The sequence below is a fragment of the Hemibagrus wyckioides genome, linkage group LG17 (assembly GCF_019097595.1).
Source record: "Hemibagrus wyckioides isolate EC202008001 linkage group LG17, SWU_Hwy_1.0, whole genome shotgun sequence".
Taxonomy (NCBI): Eukaryota; Metazoa; Chordata; class Actinopteri; order Siluriformes; family Bagridae; genus Hemibagrus; species Hemibagrus wyckioides.
The window spans coordinates 21,961,832-21,982,762 of NC_080726.1; the positions used below are offsets into that span (position 1 = coordinate 21,961,832).

General features: G+C 44.1%; 1 protein-coding gene across 2 annotated transcripts in view; it reads left to right on the forward strand.

Annotated features, from left to right (window-relative positions):
• The window catches only part of sorl1 (sortilin-related receptor, L(DLR class) A repeats containing), a 72,417-nt gene that overhangs the window by 36,831 nt on the left and 14,655 nt on the right, over nucleotides 1-20,931 (forward strand). Inside the window, exons 9-34 of one of the 2 annotated variants that reach the window (XM_058414627.1) lie at nucleotides 90-282; nucleotides 2,320-2,437; nucleotides 4,747-4,820; nucleotides 4,925-5,013; nucleotides 7,962-8,140; nucleotides 8,446-8,632; nucleotides 10,393-10,521; nucleotides 10,681-10,766; nucleotides 10,991-11,163; nucleotides 11,302-11,433; nucleotides 11,515-11,606; nucleotides 11,893-12,139; nucleotides 12,335-12,473; nucleotides 12,595-12,768; nucleotides 13,885-13,998; nucleotides 14,112-14,234; nucleotides 14,505-14,624; nucleotides 14,729-14,854; nucleotides 15,728-15,838; nucleotides 15,920-16,051; nucleotides 16,160-16,291; nucleotides 16,378-16,515; nucleotides 17,751-17,903; nucleotides 18,006-18,176; nucleotides 19,599-19,727; nucleotides 20,459-20,585. In XM_058414627.1, the coding sequence (XP_058270610.1) occupies nucleotides 90-282; nucleotides 2,320-2,437; nucleotides 4,747-4,820; nucleotides 4,925-5,013; nucleotides 7,962-8,140; nucleotides 8,446-8,632; nucleotides 10,393-10,521; nucleotides 10,681-10,766; nucleotides 10,991-11,163; nucleotides 11,302-11,433; nucleotides 11,515-11,606; nucleotides 11,893-12,139; nucleotides 12,335-12,473; nucleotides 12,595-12,768; nucleotides 13,885-13,998; nucleotides 14,112-14,234; nucleotides 14,505-14,624; nucleotides 14,729-14,854; nucleotides 15,728-15,838; nucleotides 15,920-16,051; nucleotides 16,160-16,291; nucleotides 16,378-16,515; nucleotides 17,751-17,903; nucleotides 18,006-18,176; nucleotides 19,599-19,727; nucleotides 20,459-20,585 (3,588 nt within the window). The remainder of the gene's footprint in view (nucleotides 1-89; nucleotides 283-2,319; nucleotides 2,438-4,746; nucleotides 4,821-4,924; nucleotides 5,014-7,961; nucleotides 8,141-8,445; nucleotides 8,633-10,392; nucleotides 10,522-10,680; nucleotides 10,767-10,990; nucleotides 11,164-11,301; nucleotides 11,434-11,514; nucleotides 11,607-11,892; nucleotides 12,140-12,334; nucleotides 12,474-12,594; nucleotides 12,769-13,884; nucleotides 13,999-14,111; nucleotides 14,235-14,504; nucleotides 14,625-14,728; nucleotides 14,855-15,727; nucleotides 15,839-15,919; nucleotides 16,052-16,159; nucleotides 16,292-16,377; nucleotides 16,516-17,750; nucleotides 17,904-18,005; nucleotides 18,177-19,598; nucleotides 19,728-20,458; nucleotides 20,586-20,931) is intronic. The other variant, XM_058414628.1, reaches the window with a different exon arrangement.

A 20,931-nucleotide genomic window follows, 5' to 3' on the forward strand; every position in this document is an offset into this window, starting at 1 on the left:
CAATGTAAATGGAAATGAGCTGCCATGGTGGTGACCTTTTCAAACGTCATCTTGTTCAGCTGTGTGTGTGTGTCTGTGTGTGTGTGTAGGTACTTTGCCAACGAGCCATTTGCAGACCTGCACCGTGTGGAAGGCCTGCGTGGCGTGTTCGTGGCCACGCTTATCAATGGCTCGCTCAGCGAAGACAACATGCGCTCAGTGATCACCTTCGACAAGGGCGGCACCTGGGAGCTGCTGCAGCCGCCAAATTTCGACAGCCTTGGGGGCTCCATCGACTGCCAGGTTTGCGCAAACCCCAACACCACAGAAGAATCTAGAGCTTCTGGTGTGTTAGAGAAGTGGTTTCTTAGTGTGAGCATGGGTGTCAGGATTGTTAGAGGAAGTGGTGAGGATGTTTTGCTTATAGGCTGATTCTCGGTGCACAAAACAAGCCAGCAAACTTTTATGGCTGACTTTCCTTGTTAGAGAAATAAGGAAATCGTGTTCTGTTTGATCCATTCTACTGATTTAGAGAGGTGAAAGATGGGGGAAATAAATAAATCAGCCTGTCGCTGTGGCTGAATTATGAACCTGAAAAAAAAAAAACAGCAATAAATGATTTATATAATGGATATAATAGTGGCTTAGTGGTTGCCACTGTTGCCACATAGCAAGAAGGTCCCGGGTTCAAATAGCCAGGGGCCTTTCTGTGTGGAGTTTGCATGTTCTCCCCGTGCTTGGGTGGGGGGTTTACACCAGGTACTCCGGTTTCCTCCCACAGTCCAAAAACGTGTACATTAGGCTGATTGGTAATTCTAAATTGCCCATAAGTGTGAGTGTGTGTGGTTGTCTGTCTATATGTGGCCCTGTGATGGACTGGTGACCTGTCCAGGGTGTACCCCTGCCTTTCGCCCAATGTGTGCTGGGATAGGCTCCAGCAGACCCCCATGACCCTAATTAGGAATAAAGTGGGTATAGATGATGGATGGATGGACATTATATTGAAGGAGCTTAGTTTTGAAGTTTAGATGGTAATGAGATATCTAAAAGTCTCAGCATCATCAAAACACAGAAGAGCGCATACATGTTAGGCCAAAGTTTTAGAAATGACCCATTAAAAAGACTTTACTGAATTATTTCCTGAAGAAACGATGACGATAAGGTTTGTTTCTTTAAATGTTGATCTTTTCCCTCGGGTCATGAACCATTTCCCGTGAACATGGAAGTTATGAACAGATTATAGGTTCTAAATGTAGAGCTAGTTGTGGTGTCTTAAATGTTAATTACGCCATTTTGTCACTCTTAGATGTAACCTATTATGATTTGAACGTTTATTTGTTAAGGTGCATGCGAAAGGGAAACGCATTATAGTCTGTAACTTTCATAACTACACTAATCAGCCATGACATTAAAACCACAGACAGGGGACGTGAAGAACGTTGATGATTTTCATGGATGTGCTGGAAACAGGAAAAATGGGCAAGGATGCGTAAGGATCTGAGTGATTTTGACCAGGGGCAGTTGTGATTGGTCAGAGCATCTCCAAAACCTGCAAGAGTTGTGTGGTGTTCCTGGTCTGCAGTGGTTAATACAGTGAAACCTCGGCATACGATTGCCCTCCCTTACGAATTTTCGCCTTAAAAATTGAAATTTTTGAGAAATTTGCATCAGAGCATTATGGGCATATGAATGAACCGAACTCGGACGTGTTTGGGTCAGCGTAAAGCCGAGCAAAGCCAACCGAAGAGAGTTTACGAATTTTAGGGATTTTTTTCAGTCAGTGAAAGCTGTTTGGAAAGAATCCACGATAACAACGTTGCCTTCGATATGCGTGATTTTTTCGGGCGTTTTTTTGTGGACAGGTGGGTGGTCTGTTCTATTTTTAGCCCAAGCTTGGTGGCACAACTTCCTGTGAGGAGCCTTGACATGGAACGCTTGGCTTGGGTCAGTTCTTTGTAAGCAGCCATTTACATACGCTTCGTATCGGTCATATATTTGAGTGGCTGGAACGGATTATCTGCATTTACATTATTTCTTATGGGAAAATCTGTTTTGCAATACAAATTTTCACCTTAAGAACTTATGAATTAAATTCCTATCATCTCTGGAGGTTTCACTGTACCTCACAACTTAACAGATTTGCTGGAAAGTTCTTGGCACCAGATATCACACCTTCAGAGATCTCGTGGTGTCACTGCTGGGTTGGCAGGAATATCAAGCAGGTGGTCATAATGTTATGGCTGATTGGTGTGGATATAGTCACCGTTTAAGGCACACATGAGGAAAGCAAATGAGATCTAGTCGGTTGCTGTGTGTTAGCTCCTGTTCTCTCATCTACAGATTTCTAAAGGTTGCTCTCTGCACTTGGCTCAGCGCTGGAGTCAGCTGCTGAATATTCAGCTTCGCAGGATGCCCATTCTGAGCAAAGAGTCTGCACCTGGCCTTATTATGGCAACAGGTAGGTCACGTGACTAGCAACCACTCTCACATCCTGCAGCATGCTTTTTCTTGATAACTCTGAGCCAAGTGTGTGTGTGTGTGTGTGTATCTGCTAAGCAAACATGTGCTTCTACTAAAGCTATAATAAACACTCCATGCACGATGTAATGATAGGGGATGAGTGTGGGTTTGCTCTGGAGCATGCTTCCTCATGTTCACGCCTGCTGGAAGACATCGACTTTCCTTGTCTCAAGGGCGCACACTTTTTTTCTCTCTCTTCTTTTTGTCTCTCCGCGTTCGCCAGCAGCAGCCGGCTCTTTAATTAAATGATTATTAGATAATGGGCAGCATGGAGAGAGCAAAGGAGTAGGCTTTGCGAAGATGCCGGCCCACTTCGGGTGCTATCACTCAAACACAGATGTGCTAATTATTGCTGTTTTAGCCACAGACTAATTAACACACACACACACACACACAGTGATTTGGGGTTTGACATCACCCAGCCTCCGGAAAACCTCAGCATTTTATTCCACTCTCTTTTAAGTAGCTTCTCTCTCTGTGTTTTGCAGGAAGGGAAAAAAATTCAAATTCCGGTAGCGTGTAAACAGGATATTGTGTAAAACCTCAGTTTTGTGTCTGAGTCAGCGAGCGCTGGAGGTGTTGTCTGTGAAACGTCAGATCGATTTCGCCTCCGAGGCTCCGCTTGTGCCATTTGAAGTTAAGATGTGTGTGTAGGCAACAGCCACCCTCTCGGCTGAAGATCACAGCCAGGCATCGAGTGTTTACGGCGAATATGTCATGGATCTGATAGAGCTTTCTGCTTCCTGTCTCTGTTTCCTGTGCTGGCTTGTGTGCTGAACTCTTGCAGCCTGTGGCAGTGGAAGTGAAGTTTATTCGTAATCTCGTGCAAACTCATATTGACATTTGAGACAGTAGAGATAAACGATTTAAAGAAAATCCAGCATATTTATGGGATGCGTACTCACATAAGTGTGTTAGTGTTTATGGTTAATTTGTCGCATAAAAACCCCAGACCAGTAAAACACGCATCACTACTTTACTGTGATGCAATCTCATTTGTTTATTTACCTCCCGTCGTAATACGACAGAATAGCAGGAGGTTATGCCATCTGATGAAGCGTTTCCTGTTGACGTTCGATCATATTACTGTTCCTCCTGCTCATATACATCGTGTTAGTTCTCTGTATGGTACGTTTCATAAAACGTACCATACAGCTCATTGATTTTATTATAATAAATGAATATTCTTTAGATTAAGATACTGTAGTATACACCGATCAGGTATAACATTGTGAGCAGTGAGAGGTGAAGTGAATAAGACTGATCTCCTCATCATGGCACCTGTTAGTGGGTGGGATATATTAGGCAGCAAGTGAACATTTTGTCCTCAAAGTTGATGTGTTAGAAGCAGGAAAAATGGACAAGTATAAGGATTTAAGTGAGTTTGACGAAGGGCCAAATTGTGATGGCTAGACCACTGGATCAGAGCATCTCCAAAACTGCAGCTCTTGTGGGGTGTTCCCGTTCTGCAGTGGTCAGTATCTATCAAAAGTGGTGGAACAGTGGTGAACTGGTTACAGGGTCATGGACGATCAAGGCACATTGATGCACGTGGGGAGTGAAGGCTGGCCCGTGTGATCCGATCCAACAGACGAGCTACTGTTGCTCAAATTGCTAAAAAAGTTAATGCTGGTTCTGATAGAAAGGTGTCAGAATACACAGTGCATGACGGGTCAGGGCTGTTTTGGCAGCAAAAGGAGGACCAACACAGTACTAGGCAGATGGTCATACAGAAAGCTTCACCATATCAATGATTCCATACCATTTTTTTTTATGTAGAACATCTGTATGTATCATGCATATATTTGGAAATAATATAAAATGAACTAAAACTGCTGTGATATTCTGTACATATTATATATGCCATATATTTCTAGATTTATATTTTTCCTTATACTTTCAAATTTAAATAGATTACGTTAAATTGTTTAATAAAATATTTTTTGTAATTTTATGTTGCATTCTATGCTACGTAATTCTAAAGAAAAGAAATTCTTTAAAAAAATTTTATACTTTATTTTTTCAATAGGAATAAAATAAAATGAATTTCATTTATGAAATCTATCAAATGGAATAAAATACAATTTATTTAATTTATTTAATCTACCAATAAGTTTAAAATAAAATGTTTTTCATTTATTAAATCTATCAAGTAGAATACAATGCGTGTGCGAATACAGTGTGTGGTTTAGGGTTTATTTTTTCCCCACTGCTATGCGTGCATGAATAAACTACTCTCTCTGTCAGGATCTGTGGGAAAGAACCTGGCTAACAAACCCAACGTGTACGTCTCTAGCAGCGCCGGAGCCAGGTGGAGAGAGGTACAGATACACTCCTGCACATCCCATTACTCTAACGCTAACTTACTCATTATACCTTCCTAACATTGCAAATCTAACTGATTCTAACGCTAACGTCGCTTCAGGCTCTGGCTGGTCCTCACTTCTACACCTGGGGAGACCATGGAGGCATCCTGATGGCTATTTCCCAGGGCGGTTCCACAGAAACACTTAAGTGAGTCATTGTTTTTGTTTTTTAATAACATTTATGTGCCTGTGTCCATGCATTCACACTAATATACACTTATGTGTGCATAAGGCATGGAAGAAGCATTGATGATTTAGATAGATAGATAGATAGATAGATAGATAGATAGATAGATAGACTATATTGCCAAAAGTATTCGCTCACCCATCCAAATAATCAGAATCAGGTGTTCCAATCACTTCCATGGCCACAGGTGTATAAAATCAAGCACCTAGGCATGCAGACTGTTTTTACAAACATTTGTGAAAGAATGGGTCGCTCTCAGGAGCTCAGTGAATTCCAGCGTGGAACTGTGATAGGATGCCACCTGTGCAACAAATCCAGTCGTGAAATTTCCTCGCTCCTAAATATTCCACAGTCAACTGTCAGCTGTATTATAAGAACGTGGAAGTGTTTGGGAACGACAGCAACTCAGCCACGAAGTGGTAGGCCACGTAAACTGACGGAGCGGGGTCAGCGGATGTTGAGGCGCATAGTGCGAAGAGGTCGCCAACTTCCTGTAGAGTCAATCGCTACAGACCTCCAAACTTCATGTGGCCTTCAGATTAGCTCAAGAACAGTGCGCAGAGAGCTTCATGGAATGGGTTTCCATGACCGAGCAGCTGCATCCAAGCCATACATCACCGAGTGCAATGCAAAGCATCGGATGCAGTGGTGTAAAGCACGCCGCCACTGGACTCTAGAGCAGTGGAGACGCGTTCTCTGGAGTGACGAATCGCGCTTCTCCATCTGGCAATCTGATGGACGAGTCTGGGTTTGGCGGTTGCCAGGAGAACGGTACTTGTCTGACTGCATTGTGCCAAGTGTAAAGTTTGGTGGAGGGGGGATTATGGTGTGGGGTTGTTTTTCAGGAGCTGGGCTTGGATTCTTAGTTCCAGTGAAAGGAACTCTGAATGCTTCAGCATACCAAGACATTTTGGACAATTCCATACTCCCAACTTTGTGGGAACAGTTTGGAGCTGGCCCCTTCCTCTTCCAACATGACTGTGCACCAGTGCACAAAGCAAGGTCCATAAAGACATGGATGACAGAGTCTGGTGTGGAGGAACTTGACTGGCCTGCACAGAGTCCTGACCTCAACCTGATAGAACACCTTTGGGATGAATTAGAGCGGAGACTGAGAGCCAGGCCTTCTCGTCCAACATCAGTGTGTGACCTCACAAATGCGCTTCTGGAAGAATGGTCAAAAATTCCCATAAACGCACTCCTAAACCTTGTGGACAGCCTTCCCAGAAGAGTTGAAGCTGTTATAGCTGCAAAGGGTGGACCGACGTCATATTGAACCCTATGGATTAGGAATGGGATGTCACTTAAGTTCATATGCGAGTCAAGGCAGGTGAGCAAATACTTTTGGCAATATAGTATAGATAGATAGAGTAATAATTGGCTCATATGATTCCTTGGACTGATCCTATGCCACAGGTGGCCTGATGTTTTATCTGTTAACTCGTTCCCAAATTTATTTCCTACCTACATTTAGTTATTTTTGAATATTTGATAGGCAAAATAGAAAAAAATGCACTGGTGTATTGGTCAATTAAAGCAATTATCCCTGCTATGGGATGTCAGGTGGATGTTTAAAATCAGGGCCTGTCAATCAAAAGGGGGCGGGACCAACACGTCCATAGCACGTTATCCTGGCACGTGCTGTGTGTTTTGAAAATGTCTTGTGTGGAAATACTTTGAATTAACTAAAACATGCAATATTATAAATACTGGTGCCACGAGGTACACAAGAAGTGCGTTAAAGCGGAAGATAAATACGACGATCTTTAAAACAAACAAACTCTAATATTTCTCGTTTTGTAGCACAAGCTGTCGACAACACAGAAATATTTAAACCGGATATCACAAAACCTCGAGACATTAGTCAGAGAATAATGGAGTTTATCTGAGAAATTTCACACAGACACTACTGATATGTCGTTCTTGAACGATTCGTTCCTTTTGAAAGAATCCTTAATATGAATCAGGAGCAGCGAGTCGTCTCAGAGAGCGATTCGGTCATTTTGTATTGACCATGCAACATTCTATAGATTCTGTATGGGAATCATGATTAGTTCATCAAGTCATTTGTTCATTACAAGACATGAATCCTTAATATGACTCGGGAACAACGAGTGATTCATTAATTTTGCTTTCTATCCTATAAGTTCTGTACAGGAAACATGATTAGTTAATTCGTTCGTTCATCACGTGACAACCTCATACTGTACAGGCTTGGGCTATGTGGTCTGTGGCGGGAACAGAAACGATTCGTTCATCTCCCGAATCTTCGGGCCCGAGTCGTTCGTTCGTTCATCACGTGACCACTTCCCGGATTGCTATCATACAGTCAATAATACTGATGTAATGTTGCATAATATTCAGGAATTATCATAAAATTTTCCAAAGACATGGATAATTTTATGATAATTGGCACATGGCATGAACATTTTCGGAAAAATAAAGTTCTGTTCTTGTTCCTGTCAGTGTAGGTTTTGCCCTTGGTTGATTTATAATTTTGTTTTATTCTAAATATTCTCAACATTCTGCTGAAATGAACGAAATGACTCGGAAAAAGATCCGTTCATTTTGCTGGATGAGATTCAAAGATCCGAGTCAGTAAAATGATCCGAACTTCCCATCCCATGTATAACTGGTTTCATACACGCATAATATAATGAAATATAAATACACGCATGAATATAATGAAGTGTGTTTATATAGAGATAAATAAAGCTTGGAGCGAAGTAGCATGTATAGTTGATGAAAACACAACGCAGCACGACATTCCTGAGCCGCGTCTCTGCTAAATATCCAATCACGCCTTGCGGAAGATGATTTGCTTGTTAGAGCCAGGAAAAGACACACACACACACACAGATTAAAGTGATCTTCCTGTTTTCTGAGGTTTCTTGCTGCCTGTGGTGCAGGTACAGCACCAACGAGGGCGAGACGTGGAGCGAGTTCCAGTTCTCCCAGCAGGAGGTGTACGTGTACCAGCTGCTGACCGAGCCGGGCGAGAAGAGCACCATCTTTACTATCTTTGGCTCCTACGCTGAGCAGACACACAGCTGGCTCATCCTGCAGGTCAACGTCAGCGACGTGCTCGGTGAGGAGGAAAAGCAGTTTCATCAGCCATGGACCTATTTTTTTTAGTTTTGGTTCAGAACCAAAATGTCCTCATGACCTCAGAGTGTTCGTGGCGTGTCACATGACTAATGTTTAGTCTAGTTTGGTGAGGTGTAGGTATGACAGAGTAGCTTGGTGTATTGCACATTCGTTCCCAGTATTGTGTGATTTTGTCTCGTAGGAGAGGAAAAGTAAATAAAAATGCAATGATCATTTTTGCAAGATTTTACTCTCATTGCTCATTTTTTTGATCGAAGCTCTAAATTGCTTGTGTTTCATATGCAGGTGTGCCTTGCTCTGAGGGCGACTATAAGCCCTGGTCTCCGTCTGACGAGCGAGGAAACGGCTGCGTTCTGGGTCGTGAGCTGCTCTTCAAGCGTCGCTCGCCTCACGCATCCTGCTTCAACGGCGAGGACTTTGACCGCCCCGTCAGCCTGTCCAACTGCTCCTGTACGCGCCAGGACTACGAATGGTAATTTTTCTTTCTAAACCGTGCTACAGTGCTGTGAAAAAGTATTCGCACCCTCCTGATTTCCTCCATGAATGTGTATTTAATACAATAACTGTCCTCTGATCCAAAGCATAATATACGGCAAGCAAACACTAAATATTGTAATCATTTCATTAGTTGAAGGGAAAAGTTTATACAACACTCATTTGACCTGCGTGCAAAATGAATTGCCCATAAACTTGTTCCAACTCAACAGCTACAAACTTTCTCATTGCTGTGGAGGATTTCTTGTGTGGTCTTCTTCCGCTCTTCTTTGCCAAATTGATTTAATTCGGTCACAATGGAAGGCTTTAGAGCGTGGACTGCCTTTTTAAGGTCCTGCCACACATCTCAACCTTATTTTGTCTCTTATTTTAGCTATTCAGAGGTTGCACCTCTGCAGCAGTCTTGATGCATAGTCCAGTTGCTCTTGAGCTTCAGCTCACAAACTGATGACTGGAAATTCTTCTTTAGTCATTTTCGGTCATTTATGCCAAGTAGCCCAGGCCCTGAAGCAGCAAATCATCTGCACGCCATCATGCTACCACCACTATCATGTATAACTGTCGGTAAGATGATCTTATCCTTATGGAATGCTATATTCCAGTTTGACTCATTACTCAACACAATATTATGCTAGAAGGCTTGGACTCATCAAGGGGTTTGAAAGAGATCGTTTTTGTCCAGTTTCTTTCTAATGGTCAAATTGTGAACACTTCTCTAATACGAGGAGAGCAAGGTCTTTTGTGACTTGCGGGTAGTCATTGATGCTATCTTGGAGGAAGGCCTATCTTCTCTTTAATAGGGAATATTCCAGAATATTCAATACTATTCATGATATAGTATGCTGCTGTGCTGATGACCTGCTTGACATTGCTGGAAAAGGTTCAGTTGATGTTTAGATTTAAGAGGGCTGGCAGTTATCCACCCTGAGTGTGTCTAATCTAAGTGAACTCCATCCATCCAACCGTGTAACCGTCCATCCATCCATCCATCTATCTAACCATCCAACCATCCATCCATCTAACCATCCAACCATACATCCATCTAACCATCCATCCATCCATCCATCCATTTGGTGGTGCCATCTATGACAGGGCACAACATATGTCTTTGGACTAGGGGAGGAAACCAGAGTACCCAGAGGAAACCCCCGAAGCCCAGGGAGATCATATAAACTATGCACACAGGGCAAGTGTGGAACCCCCAACCCTGTAGGTGCTTGGCAAACATGCTAGCCATTAAGCCGCTGTATCCTCCACCCACACACACATACACTTTTTTTTTCCAGTTGCTGATCAATTTTGGCCTCCCATAAATGAAATGATCTATTTGTGCTGGCTCAGGTTGGTGTTATATACAGAATTTAGGGTCGGACAAATAAACAAAAATAGAATACTTGGACATGGCTCAAGCATCCAGACTTCCTTTAAGTAAGAACGAAACCGCACAGAACGCTTCAGTGCAACTGCAGAATGCAGAGAGTCATTTTTCACCTTGAACACTCCAGAGTGAGCGATTGGCTCGGTTGATAGGTTTGGCATACACACCTCCTGTTGGCCTTCATTTCTCTTTCTCTAAATCACCCTGTCACATGGTCACTAAATTCCAGCCTGTGCAGTTTCGGAGCGCCTGAGGTACGCCAGATAAATTCTTCCAAATTGCCTTCATGATTAACATTGGTGATAAATGTGAGGAGTGCTCCTCTAAGAGTGCTCATGTTCTCACTCCTTGTCTCTCAGTGATTACGGCTTCAAGCTGAGTGAGGACTTCTCCCTTCAAGTGTGCGTTCCTGACCCGGAGTTTTCGGGAAACTTGTACGCCCCTCCTGTGCCCTGTCCCGTGGGCACGACGTACCGCCGCAGCAAAGGGTAAGATAAGGCTGCTATGAGAGTGTGAGCTCATGCAGCAGCAGTTGCACCATCTAGTGTTCAAATATGTCTGAAGCAGTGAAATGGGAAAATAAATAAATAAACAAAGCTATTTTGTTTTCTGGTCATTCCAACATGTCTTGATTATTGTTGGTCCAGCTATAGAAAAGTTCCTGGTGATAGCTGTACCGGTGGAGACGTCGAGGCCAGGCTGGATGGAGAGATGCTCCCATGTCCTATCGGAGGTCAGATATCACAACACAAACTTCTGCCAACATTACAAATTACTCTCAAACCTATTGTCTTAAGGAAATGCGACAAGTTATGAACCTTTACTTTTGGCTTGCAAGTAAGAAATAAGATCATCATAAGAAATCATACATTCACTGGCCACCCACAAGGGTGACAAAATGCAGACATCTTTCATTATCTATTCATGTATCACTTATTAACACACTCGTGTTTGTAGAGAGTAATGAATTCATCCTGTATGCCGTGAGGAACTCGATCCACCGCTATGACCTGGCTACTGGTGTTGACCAGCCCCTGCCTCTCTCAGGACTCCGTGAGGCTGTGGCTCTGGACTTCGATTATGAGAGGAACTGCCTCTACTGGGCCGACATTTCACTCGACACCATACAGGTATGAACATTTTCTAGCAGGCATGTACTCTGAACAATTGTCCTCAGGGTCAGTTAATATTAATATTTTCCTGGACATATGATTTTGCATTCATGTGGTCAGCCCCAGTGATCACGCCATCTCTCTGTGTCTCTGTAGAGGCTGTGTTTAAATGGCAGTTCTGGTCAGGAGGTGATTGTTAGGAAAGGTCTGGAGAATGTCGAGGCTCTGACCTTTGACCCCATCAGCCGACTTCTCTACTGGGTGGATGCTGGCTCTCAGAAGATAGAGGTAAAGCAGAAGATTTTTCTTTTAACGTCATATTTTCAATAAGTTCAGTGGTTTATCACGTGATGGCTTCATCTTGCTCAGGTCTCAAACCCTGACGGGGATCTGAGGTACACTCTGGTCAACTCCTCCATTTTGGAGCATCCTCGAGCCCTGGCCCTTATGCCTGGAGAGAGGTAGGGGGGAATTTTTATCTTTTCCATCTAGCTCCCTGGTGGTGAGGCCATAGTGAACCTTCTCCTACGTTTCTTCTCAAAAAAGTGTCCCTGTAATCATTTTCTAACAGGTGTCCTGCTGATTTTCTAATAATTGACCTGTAAGACCTCGTAGTCGGTGGTGTTTTTCACACTGGGCATGTTGGTTGCGGTGATTGTTCCTGGTTCCTCTGCCTGCTTTTGAACTGCACTCCGTTTCGGACTACAAGTCTGTTAATCCTCCCTGCACCATGCTGTGTTTTGTTAGCCTGATGTTCTGGACCGACTGGGGAGACAGAGCAGCTGGCGTGTACCGCAGCTGGATGGACGGCTCCAATGTGTCCCGCATCGTGTCAGATGGTGTTCGCTGGCCCAATGGCATCACGGCTGATGAGCACTGGCTCTATTGGACCGAAGCGTATGGAGACCGAATCGAGAGATCTGACTTCACAGGTGGACAGCGCACAGTGCTAATGGAGGGGCTACCGCATCCCTACGCTATAGCTGTATTTAAGGTAAAAGCCTGCTACCTTTTTGTATTGAATGTCCTTTTTATCCTAATTCATTTATCCGTGTATACCTTTTTTTTTTTACTATTATTTTGTTTATTGTGCACAATATACATGATAAAACTGAAAATGGGTCAGTAACATGCAGTCCGGCTCAGTCCTGTAGCAGTACTGGATTAATTTGCTGTTTGCCCTTTTCAGAATGATCTCTACTGGGATGACTGGTCAAGAATGGGTATCTTCAAGGCACCTAAATCAGGCTCACCCAATAGCGAGCTCCTCGTGGGAAGGCTGACCGGCGTCATGGACCTTAAAATCTTCTATAAGGGCAAGGCTAGAGGTCAGCTACTAGATCAGCACCGATTCAGTTTGCATGTCCAAGCTGTACTTACTAAATACACAGGTATGGGGCTCTAATCTGTTCTTATCTTGTGTGTGTTTGTGTGTGTTTTTACTGGCAGGTCATAACGCTTGTGCGGATCAGCCATGTACACTGCTGTGTTTGCCCCAACCGGGCCACAGGCATACCTGTGTGTGTCCAGACGGAGTTGCCACCACCAAGCTGCCCTCAGGAGAGCTCCAGTGTCAGTGTCCCAGCGGGTACCAGCTCCGAAACAACACGTGTGTGAAGACAGGTGACTCCAAAATGATATTTTCCAAAAGGATAATGATGTACCTTGTGTCTGATTTTATTATAAGAGTTGTAACTGATATTCAGTTAATTGCCAGAAGAGTTGTGAATGTCTTATACCTCAACAGTTAAACATGACTCCTGTCTGTGACTCTGGGCATGTTAAGAGTTGTGTATCTGATGGAGAAACACTGAACAGAAATGTTAAATGCGCTCTATACGATGGACTAAATGTCAGACTTTGTGAAAGTTCTAGCGAAAATCTCACTGGATTAATGAACTCCATTCACAGCAGCAGCAGTGCATTGCAGTTTATAAAAAATAATGATCTGCTAAAGTACAGGCTGTTACTGAAGCAGCGGATGGAAACGGAAATTCTCCATGCGAGAGCAGCAGCCGTGGAAAATGAAAAGCTTTGCAGAGCAGTTGTGATGGAGAGCTTGTGTAGTGTCTCCTCTGGTGAGAAAGCCGAGGTAGTGAATTGTGTCCGGTGGTGAGCAGGATTGGAAATCTGTTCTTCTTTTGTCCTCATGTTTAACTCCCATCTCTTTATATACACCGATCAGGCATAACATTATGACCACCTGTCTAACCATTGTGTTGGTCCCCCTTTTGCTGCCGAAACAGCCCTGACCCATCATGCACTGTGTATTCTGACACCTTTCTATCAGAACCAGCATTAACCTCTTTAGCAATTTGAGCAACAGTAGCTCGTCTGTTGGATTCACCACTGTTCCGTCCTTGGACCACCTTTGATAGATACTGACCACTGCAGACCCGGGGACACCCCACAAGAGCTGCAGTTTTGGAGATGCTCTGATCCAGTGGTCTAGCCATCACAACTTGGCCCTTGTCAAACTCGCTCAAATCCTTACGCTTGTCCATTTTTCCTGCTTCTAACACATCAACTTTGAGGACAAAATGTTGACTTGCTGCCTAATATATCCCACCCACTAACAGGAGCCATGATGAGGAGATCATCAGTCTAATTCACTTCACCTCTCAGTGCTCATAATGTTATACCTGATCGGTGTACATATGCATATACATAAAATATGCTTCCTCTCCAGTGTGAGACATAATAATGTTTATCATGTTCTGTTATGTCTTTGCCTGATAGAACACACTTGTCTGCCGAACCAGTACCGCTGCTCAAACGGCAAGTGCATCAGCAGCATCTGGAAGTGTGACAGTGACAACGACTGTGGAGATATGAGTGATGAGCAGGAATGCCGTGAGTGACAGCAGCCCTGGCTCTGCCCACCTACTGTTCAGATAGAGCTGTCTGCCTCCTACTCTTTTACCCGAGGTTCACTGTAATCTCTCTCTCTCTCTCTCTCTCTGCAGCCACTACCTCATGCGATCCGTCTGTGCAGTTCCGCTGTGTAGCTTCAGGCTCATGCATCCCTTTGGCTTTCAAGTGTGATCATGAGGATGATTGCGGTGACAACAGTGATGAGGAGCACTGCGGTGAGTGTGTGTGCGTGGTTCCGTACTTTGGTTCGTACTAATTCAGGAAGGTCAAGGTTTTTTCTTTGCCGCCGTCACCTCTGGCTTGGTCTTTAGAGATGAATTTAAAATGAATATCCTGAGTCATGTATGTTTTTCTGTTATGACTATTGTTAAAAGTACTACACAGATAGAATTAAACTGAATTCAGGTCCATCTTCACTCCCATTTTTTTAATCGCTCCATATTTGCATCAAGTGTGTGATTTAAGTGTGTATGCGTTGTTTCTAGACTCTCATCAGTGTGGACCTGCAGAGTTCACATGCGCAAGAGGAGTGTGTATCCGTGACGTCTGGCGCTGTGATGGTGATAATGACTGCCGGGACTGGTCTGATGAGGCCAACTGCACTGGTGAGGGCAGACAACTGGGAGCTGATTGAGATGACATTATACACAAATTATAATTTGCTTAATAACAACTGGTCTCTCTTTGTCTCTCTCTCTCTCACACACAGTGGGCCATCACACTTGCGAGAGCAGCAGTTTCCAGTGTCACACGGGTCACTGCATTCCTCAGCGCTGGGTTTGTGATGGTGATGATGACTGTCAGGATGGCTCTGACGAGGAGCCCAGTCACTGTGGTCAGTGGTCAATAACACACAGATATATACACACACACACACACACAACACATGTGCTATAAAGCACACTTTGATGGAATGTCACATCGGGCGAAAACACAGGGGAATTGCCGAAAGTGAACCTTTGAGTGTTTAAACTAATGCTCCCTCTGTAGTGTGCACTATAATACAAAATATTGAAACAGGCTGTTTTAGTGTTTTGAGACAAGGGGACACTCTGTGGTTCTGATTCATTTTCCACCAACGTTAGACACACCCGGAACAATGACAGCGATGGCAGTCAAAGCGGCTGCTTTGTTATTATCACACGCTGCGATGACGCCTGTGTCGGGTCCGGCGGGAAAATAGCGCTTTGATTAACGCTGTTCTTTTTTCCTCCTGGCTTTTGGATTAAAACCTTCATATTCTTAGCCCTGCCTTGAAAAAAGCGCTGATTAAAAGGTTAATTGAAGACATTTTTAAACTCTTAATCAATGAGGCTTTACAGCAAGTGAGCTGGTTAATCAAATGGCCAGTGTTAATGAGGAGACAAAAAGATCTGCACTGGGACAAGAATAAAAATCATTTCAAACAAAAAATAGGAAATAGATATAGGGTGTGATCAAAGCGCATAGGTCCTGAATCAAGAAAATCAGAGATAATTTGATAAATTAACCAGACTATTGTGTGTGAGGATTTTTGTGTGTTTGTTCTTGTGCACTGTGTGACAGTATGCATACTGAAGAAGCAGCAATCAGTGGTGCTGGTATATTAGTTCCTATTGATATCAGTATGCGCCTGACCTCTAGCAGCGGGGAAATGAATATCGAGTCAGCATGGAATTACATTGTGTTTTAGCTCTGTTTTTTTTTTTCTTTTTTTTACACATCCCAGAGGGAGATCGCTGTAACGGCTTCCTGTGTTCCAACGGCACATGCTTGCCTGCCAGCTCCCACTGTAACGGCGTGGAGGAGTGCCCAGGGGGCGCCGACGAGCAGCACTGCGGTGAGTATTTAAGTGTGAGCATGAGCAGCAGGGGTCCTCTGTCCCACTGGGTGTAAATCTCAAATGTGTGTGTTCTCGCAGATCCGTTGTGCACGCGCTACATGGAGTTTGTGTGCAGGAACAGAGCTCAGTGTCTCTTCCAGTCGCTGGTGTGTGACGGCACGAAACATTGCTCCGACGGCTCGGACGAGGACGCGGCGTACGCCGGCTGCTGTGAGTCCACACTCGTGCTCGTGTCATGTCATCTTCTGCATTTATTAAACAAATGAAAAAGACACTCTTATCAGTGTAGAATTAATCAGACCTTTGTCCTTCCACCAGCCACGCATCCTGAATTTGAGAAGAAGTGCGATGCTTACAATTTCCAGTGCTCCAACGGCATGTGTGTGAGTCTGGACTGGAAGTGTGACGGCATGGATGACTGTGGTGACTACTCAGATGAGGCAAACTGTGGTAAGTGCCTTGTTGTTAATTAGCCTCCACTGCTACTCATACGTGTGTGTGTCTGTATGTGAGGTGAGTTTTGCGATCTCCCTCAGCAGGTTCTCCCACCGAGGAGCCGGGCTGCTCGCGTTATTTTCAGTACGAGTGTAAGAACGGCCGCTGCGTGCCCACATGGTGGAAGTGCGATGGTGAGAATGACTGTGGAGACTGGTCTGATGAGGCCCAATGCACAGGTACACAGTCCAAAGATTACATCATGTCTGTGTGTCTCTATAGAGACATACTGATGCACAAGCACCTATTATTATTTAAACCGTATTCTGTATTTATCCAGGCATGGTTTTTGACCCCATAAATACGCTATATTGCCAAAAGTTTTGGAACATGCATTCAATCATTTTTATGGCCACAGGTGTATAAAATCAAGCATCTAGGCATGCAGACTGCTTCTGCAAACATTTGTGAAAGAATGGGTTTGCTCTCAGCAGCTCAGTGCATTCAAGCATGGTTCTGTGATAGGTTCCCACCTGTGTAATAAGTCCATTCGTGAAATTTCCTCACTGCTAAATATTCCACGGTCAACTGTTAGTGGTATTATAACAAAGTGGAAGAAACTGGGAACAACAGCAACTCGGCTACGAAGTGGTAGACCACGTAAAATCACACAGTGGGGTCAGCGCATGCTGAGGAGCACAGTGCACAGAAGTCACTAACTTTCTGCAGAGTCAATAGCTACTGACCTCCAAACTTTGCATGGCCTTCAGATTAGCTCAAGAACAGTGCGTAGAGAGCTTCATGGAACAGGTTTTCATGGCCGAACAGCTGCATCCAACTTGACTGACCTGGAGTCCTGACCTCAACCCGATAGAACACCTTTGGGATGAATTAGAGCAGAGACTGTGAGCCAGGCCTTCTTGTCCAACATCAGTGCCTGACCTCACAAATGCACTTCTAGAGGAATGGTCAAAAATTCCCATAAACATGCTTCTAAACCTTGTGGAAAGCCTTCCCAGAAGAGTTGAAGCTGTTATAGCTGCAAAGGGCGGGACAACTCCATTTTACATTCATGTGCATGTAAAGTCAGACGTCCCAAAACTTTTGGCAGTATAGTGTATGTAATTCAGTGTGACATGTCAGATTATGAATCGTGAGTAAAGTTTGAATAGTGTGAACTGTGAAACAAGATAAACCAGGATTCCCTTTAACTGGGCTTTACAGTCACCCAGGGGGAACTAGTTCACATGTGAAGAGGCCTTCTGTCTGTCTGTCTGTGTCTGTCTGTCTGTGTCTGTCTTGCATCTTCATGTCTTAAGGAATACATACCCATCCATATTAATCAGTGATTCAGTATCTATGCACTTGGTAGAAATGATGTTAAAGTAGCACCACATACACTCTAAAGCCATTAGGGTTTCTGTGTCAGTGCTGAACAGTGTACAGTGTAAGGTGTGTTAATGTGTGCTCCCAGATGGACTCTCTCCCCATACTCCTGCCCCGGGCCCTGCTACATGCGCCCCTAACCATTTCCACTGTGGTTCTGGAGCGTGTATAGTGAATAACTGGGTGTGTGATGGCTATGCTGATTGTCCTGATGGCAGTGACGAAATGGGCTGCCCCACAGGTAGAGCTGTAAATTTGCACACTCCTGACAACACACTCACTCTCTTCCACATCATCTCTGCATGTGCGTCTTACTCAGAGTATGTGTGTGTGTGTGTGTTAGCTTCCAACAGCACGGTGACTCAGAAGCCCGTGCCCACTCATGCCCCTGACCCGACTGGTCATTGTTCCAGAGGGCAGTTCCAGTGTCGTAAGCCGCCCACATGCATCCCAGAGTGGCAGCGCTGTGATGGCCACCCCAACTGCCAAGACAACTCGGACGAATCCGGCTGTCGTAAGTGTCCACCTTCTCAGACACGTTATGGTTTCTATAGTAACGACTAACATAGGGTAACACAACCACCCAGTTTTTATTTATATTCCTATAACACAATCACACACTATCATGTTTTATTCTTTACTTAACACAGTTGTCTGAAAGTCAATAGCAGGTACCCAGTCCCAATGCAACAAATAAAAACTGGACTGTTCTAGGAGGAAGTTCTAGTCAACTTGTGGAGGACAGAAAGAAAAAACAACCGTTAACTAGGTCAACCTTCCACTGAGCAAATCTGTAACACTCTCACACCCACTGTTAGTGTCTAATGATCTCCATTTCTTTCTCCAGTAACATTAACAATAAATCCACGATGAAATCCAAAGCCACTGTAGCACCGTGATGGATGGTTTTTTGTTCCTCACCCATGCTGCTCTGCATTCGGTTGTGTATCCCTGTAATGCTTTGCTAAATCTTTCTGAATCTCTGAGTTGACAGACATGATGGCCAGCTGTGCATAAAATACATTATTGTGTACAGCTTTTGCTTCTGCTGCCAAGATGCCACAAAAGGAAAAGCTCTTTTCTTTTTGTTTGTTTTGTAATTTTTCACCTGGTGTGCAAGATTTTAACTCTTACAAGTCCGGTAGCTGCAGAGATTCAGAGCCAAAAACTAAAATATCTACATAGCTTCACCTGTAACAACATTTTTTTAAAAAATCATCGCTTGCTTTAATTTCCTGGGAGCACGGAGCAGGAATAAACCCTAGATCAGGAGTGTCCAGTCTTATATACACACACAGTCTTATACATCTTATAAAGGTCCGGTGTCGGTGCAGGTTTTCATTCCAACGGAGCAGAAGCCACACCTGAGTCTACTGAAAGCCAAGATCTGGTGTGGTTCCTGCTTGACTGGAATGAAAACCTGCACCCACACACCGGCCCTTTGTGGATAAGATTGGACACGCCTGATCTAGATGGGTTCACCAGTCCATTACAGGGCAGTCATTCCGACATGCTCATGCACACACTCATTTGCACATTCATGCTCACTCTTGGATCTTAAAAAAATATTTTTTTGAAATATTTGAAATCAAGGTTTATTTTGTAATGTAATGTTTTTATCATATAATTTAATTTTGTGGGGTCACAGGCAATTCCCATCCATCATTCATTTCTCCCCTATCACATGACCCCTCTTAACCAGACAGGTGGGGTAACACAACTCTTTGGCCCTTCTCCATGCATGACCCTAATTGGCTGGAGATGCTGTGATTGACAGGGGACAGTATTACACCCCTCCCCTCCCTCCCTCTCTGAGAGCTTGGACAGTTTTGCTTCTTGGACTCCTGGCCGCAGATACCTGTGAGATTCGAGCCTGAAAACTTTTCCTCTGTATATAAATTCTTCCTTTATGTGGATCTCTCTGCTCTTTGTGTAGCCACTCGGGAGCCTCTGGTGTGTGTGAACGGGACACTGTGTGCTGACCGGGAGGCATGTGTACTGGAGAGTGAAAGGTGCGATGGTTTCTTGGACTGCTCAGACCATAGTGACGAGGACAACTGCACCGGTGAGAGACACTCAGCATCACAACAACGCTGCTTTAAAAGTAGACATTTAAGGATTTTTAGAACTACTTCTAGTAATTCTGTTTCACATAACCAACTAGGCATTATTTACACCGACCAGGTATAACATTCTGACCACTGAGAGGTGAAGTGAATAAGACTGATGATCTCCTCATCATGGCACCTGTTAGTGGGTGGGATATATTAGGCAGCAAGTCAACATTTTGTCCTCAAAGTTGATGTGTTAGAAGCAGGAAAAATGGACAAGCGTAAGGATTTGAGAGACTTTGATGAAGAGCCAAATTGTGATGGCTAGACCACTGGATCAGAGCATCTCCAAAACTGCAGCTCTTGTGGTGTGTTCCCGGTCTGCAGTGGTCAGTGTCTATCAAAGGTATCCTTAAAGTCTTGTAAGTCCTCCATGGAGGCCCCACCTTGCAACTTACAGGACTTGCTGCTAACATCTTGGTGCCAAATACCACAGCACACCTTCAGGGATCTAGCCCATGACGGGTCAGGGTTGTATTGGAAGCAAAAGGGGGACGAACACAAAATTTTAAGCAGCTGGTCGTAATGTTATGCTGAAAGCCAGCATTGTCCTCAATAATTTTATATCAGACCAGACAAAATTCATTTGTTTCTGCTGACTGAAAATATACTTCCACTGGTGTAATCGAACGCCAGTGTACTGTTTAAATGGTTTTAAATCCTATATCATGTTTCTGTTCTTCAGCTGACCAGCTGGTGTATAAAGTCCAGAACCTGCAGTGGCACGCAGACTTCTCTGGCACGGTCACACTCACCTGGTCCCGCCCTAAAAACATGCCGCTCTCCTCCTGCTTCTTCCTTATCTACTACAGGTATGATTCCTTCATCTCACACTTCACATGTATCATCTACAGTGTACCGTGTTTTCCCCTGAAGAAGGACGTAGGAATTAGTCTAGTGGTCAATTAGTCCAGGGACCTAATGTGCTCTGTCACTGTAACATTCAGGAATATGAAGCTCAAATAAATTTCTCTCTCCCTCTTTTACCATCTCCCTCTCTCTCTTTCTCTCTCTCCCTCCCTCACCCTCTTTCCCTCTCTCTCTCACCCCTGTCTCTTTCTCTCTCTCCCTCCCTCACCCTCTTTCCCTCTCTCTCTCACCCCTGTCTCTTTCTCTCTCTCCCTCCCTCTTCCTCACACCCCCCCATCTCTCTCTCTC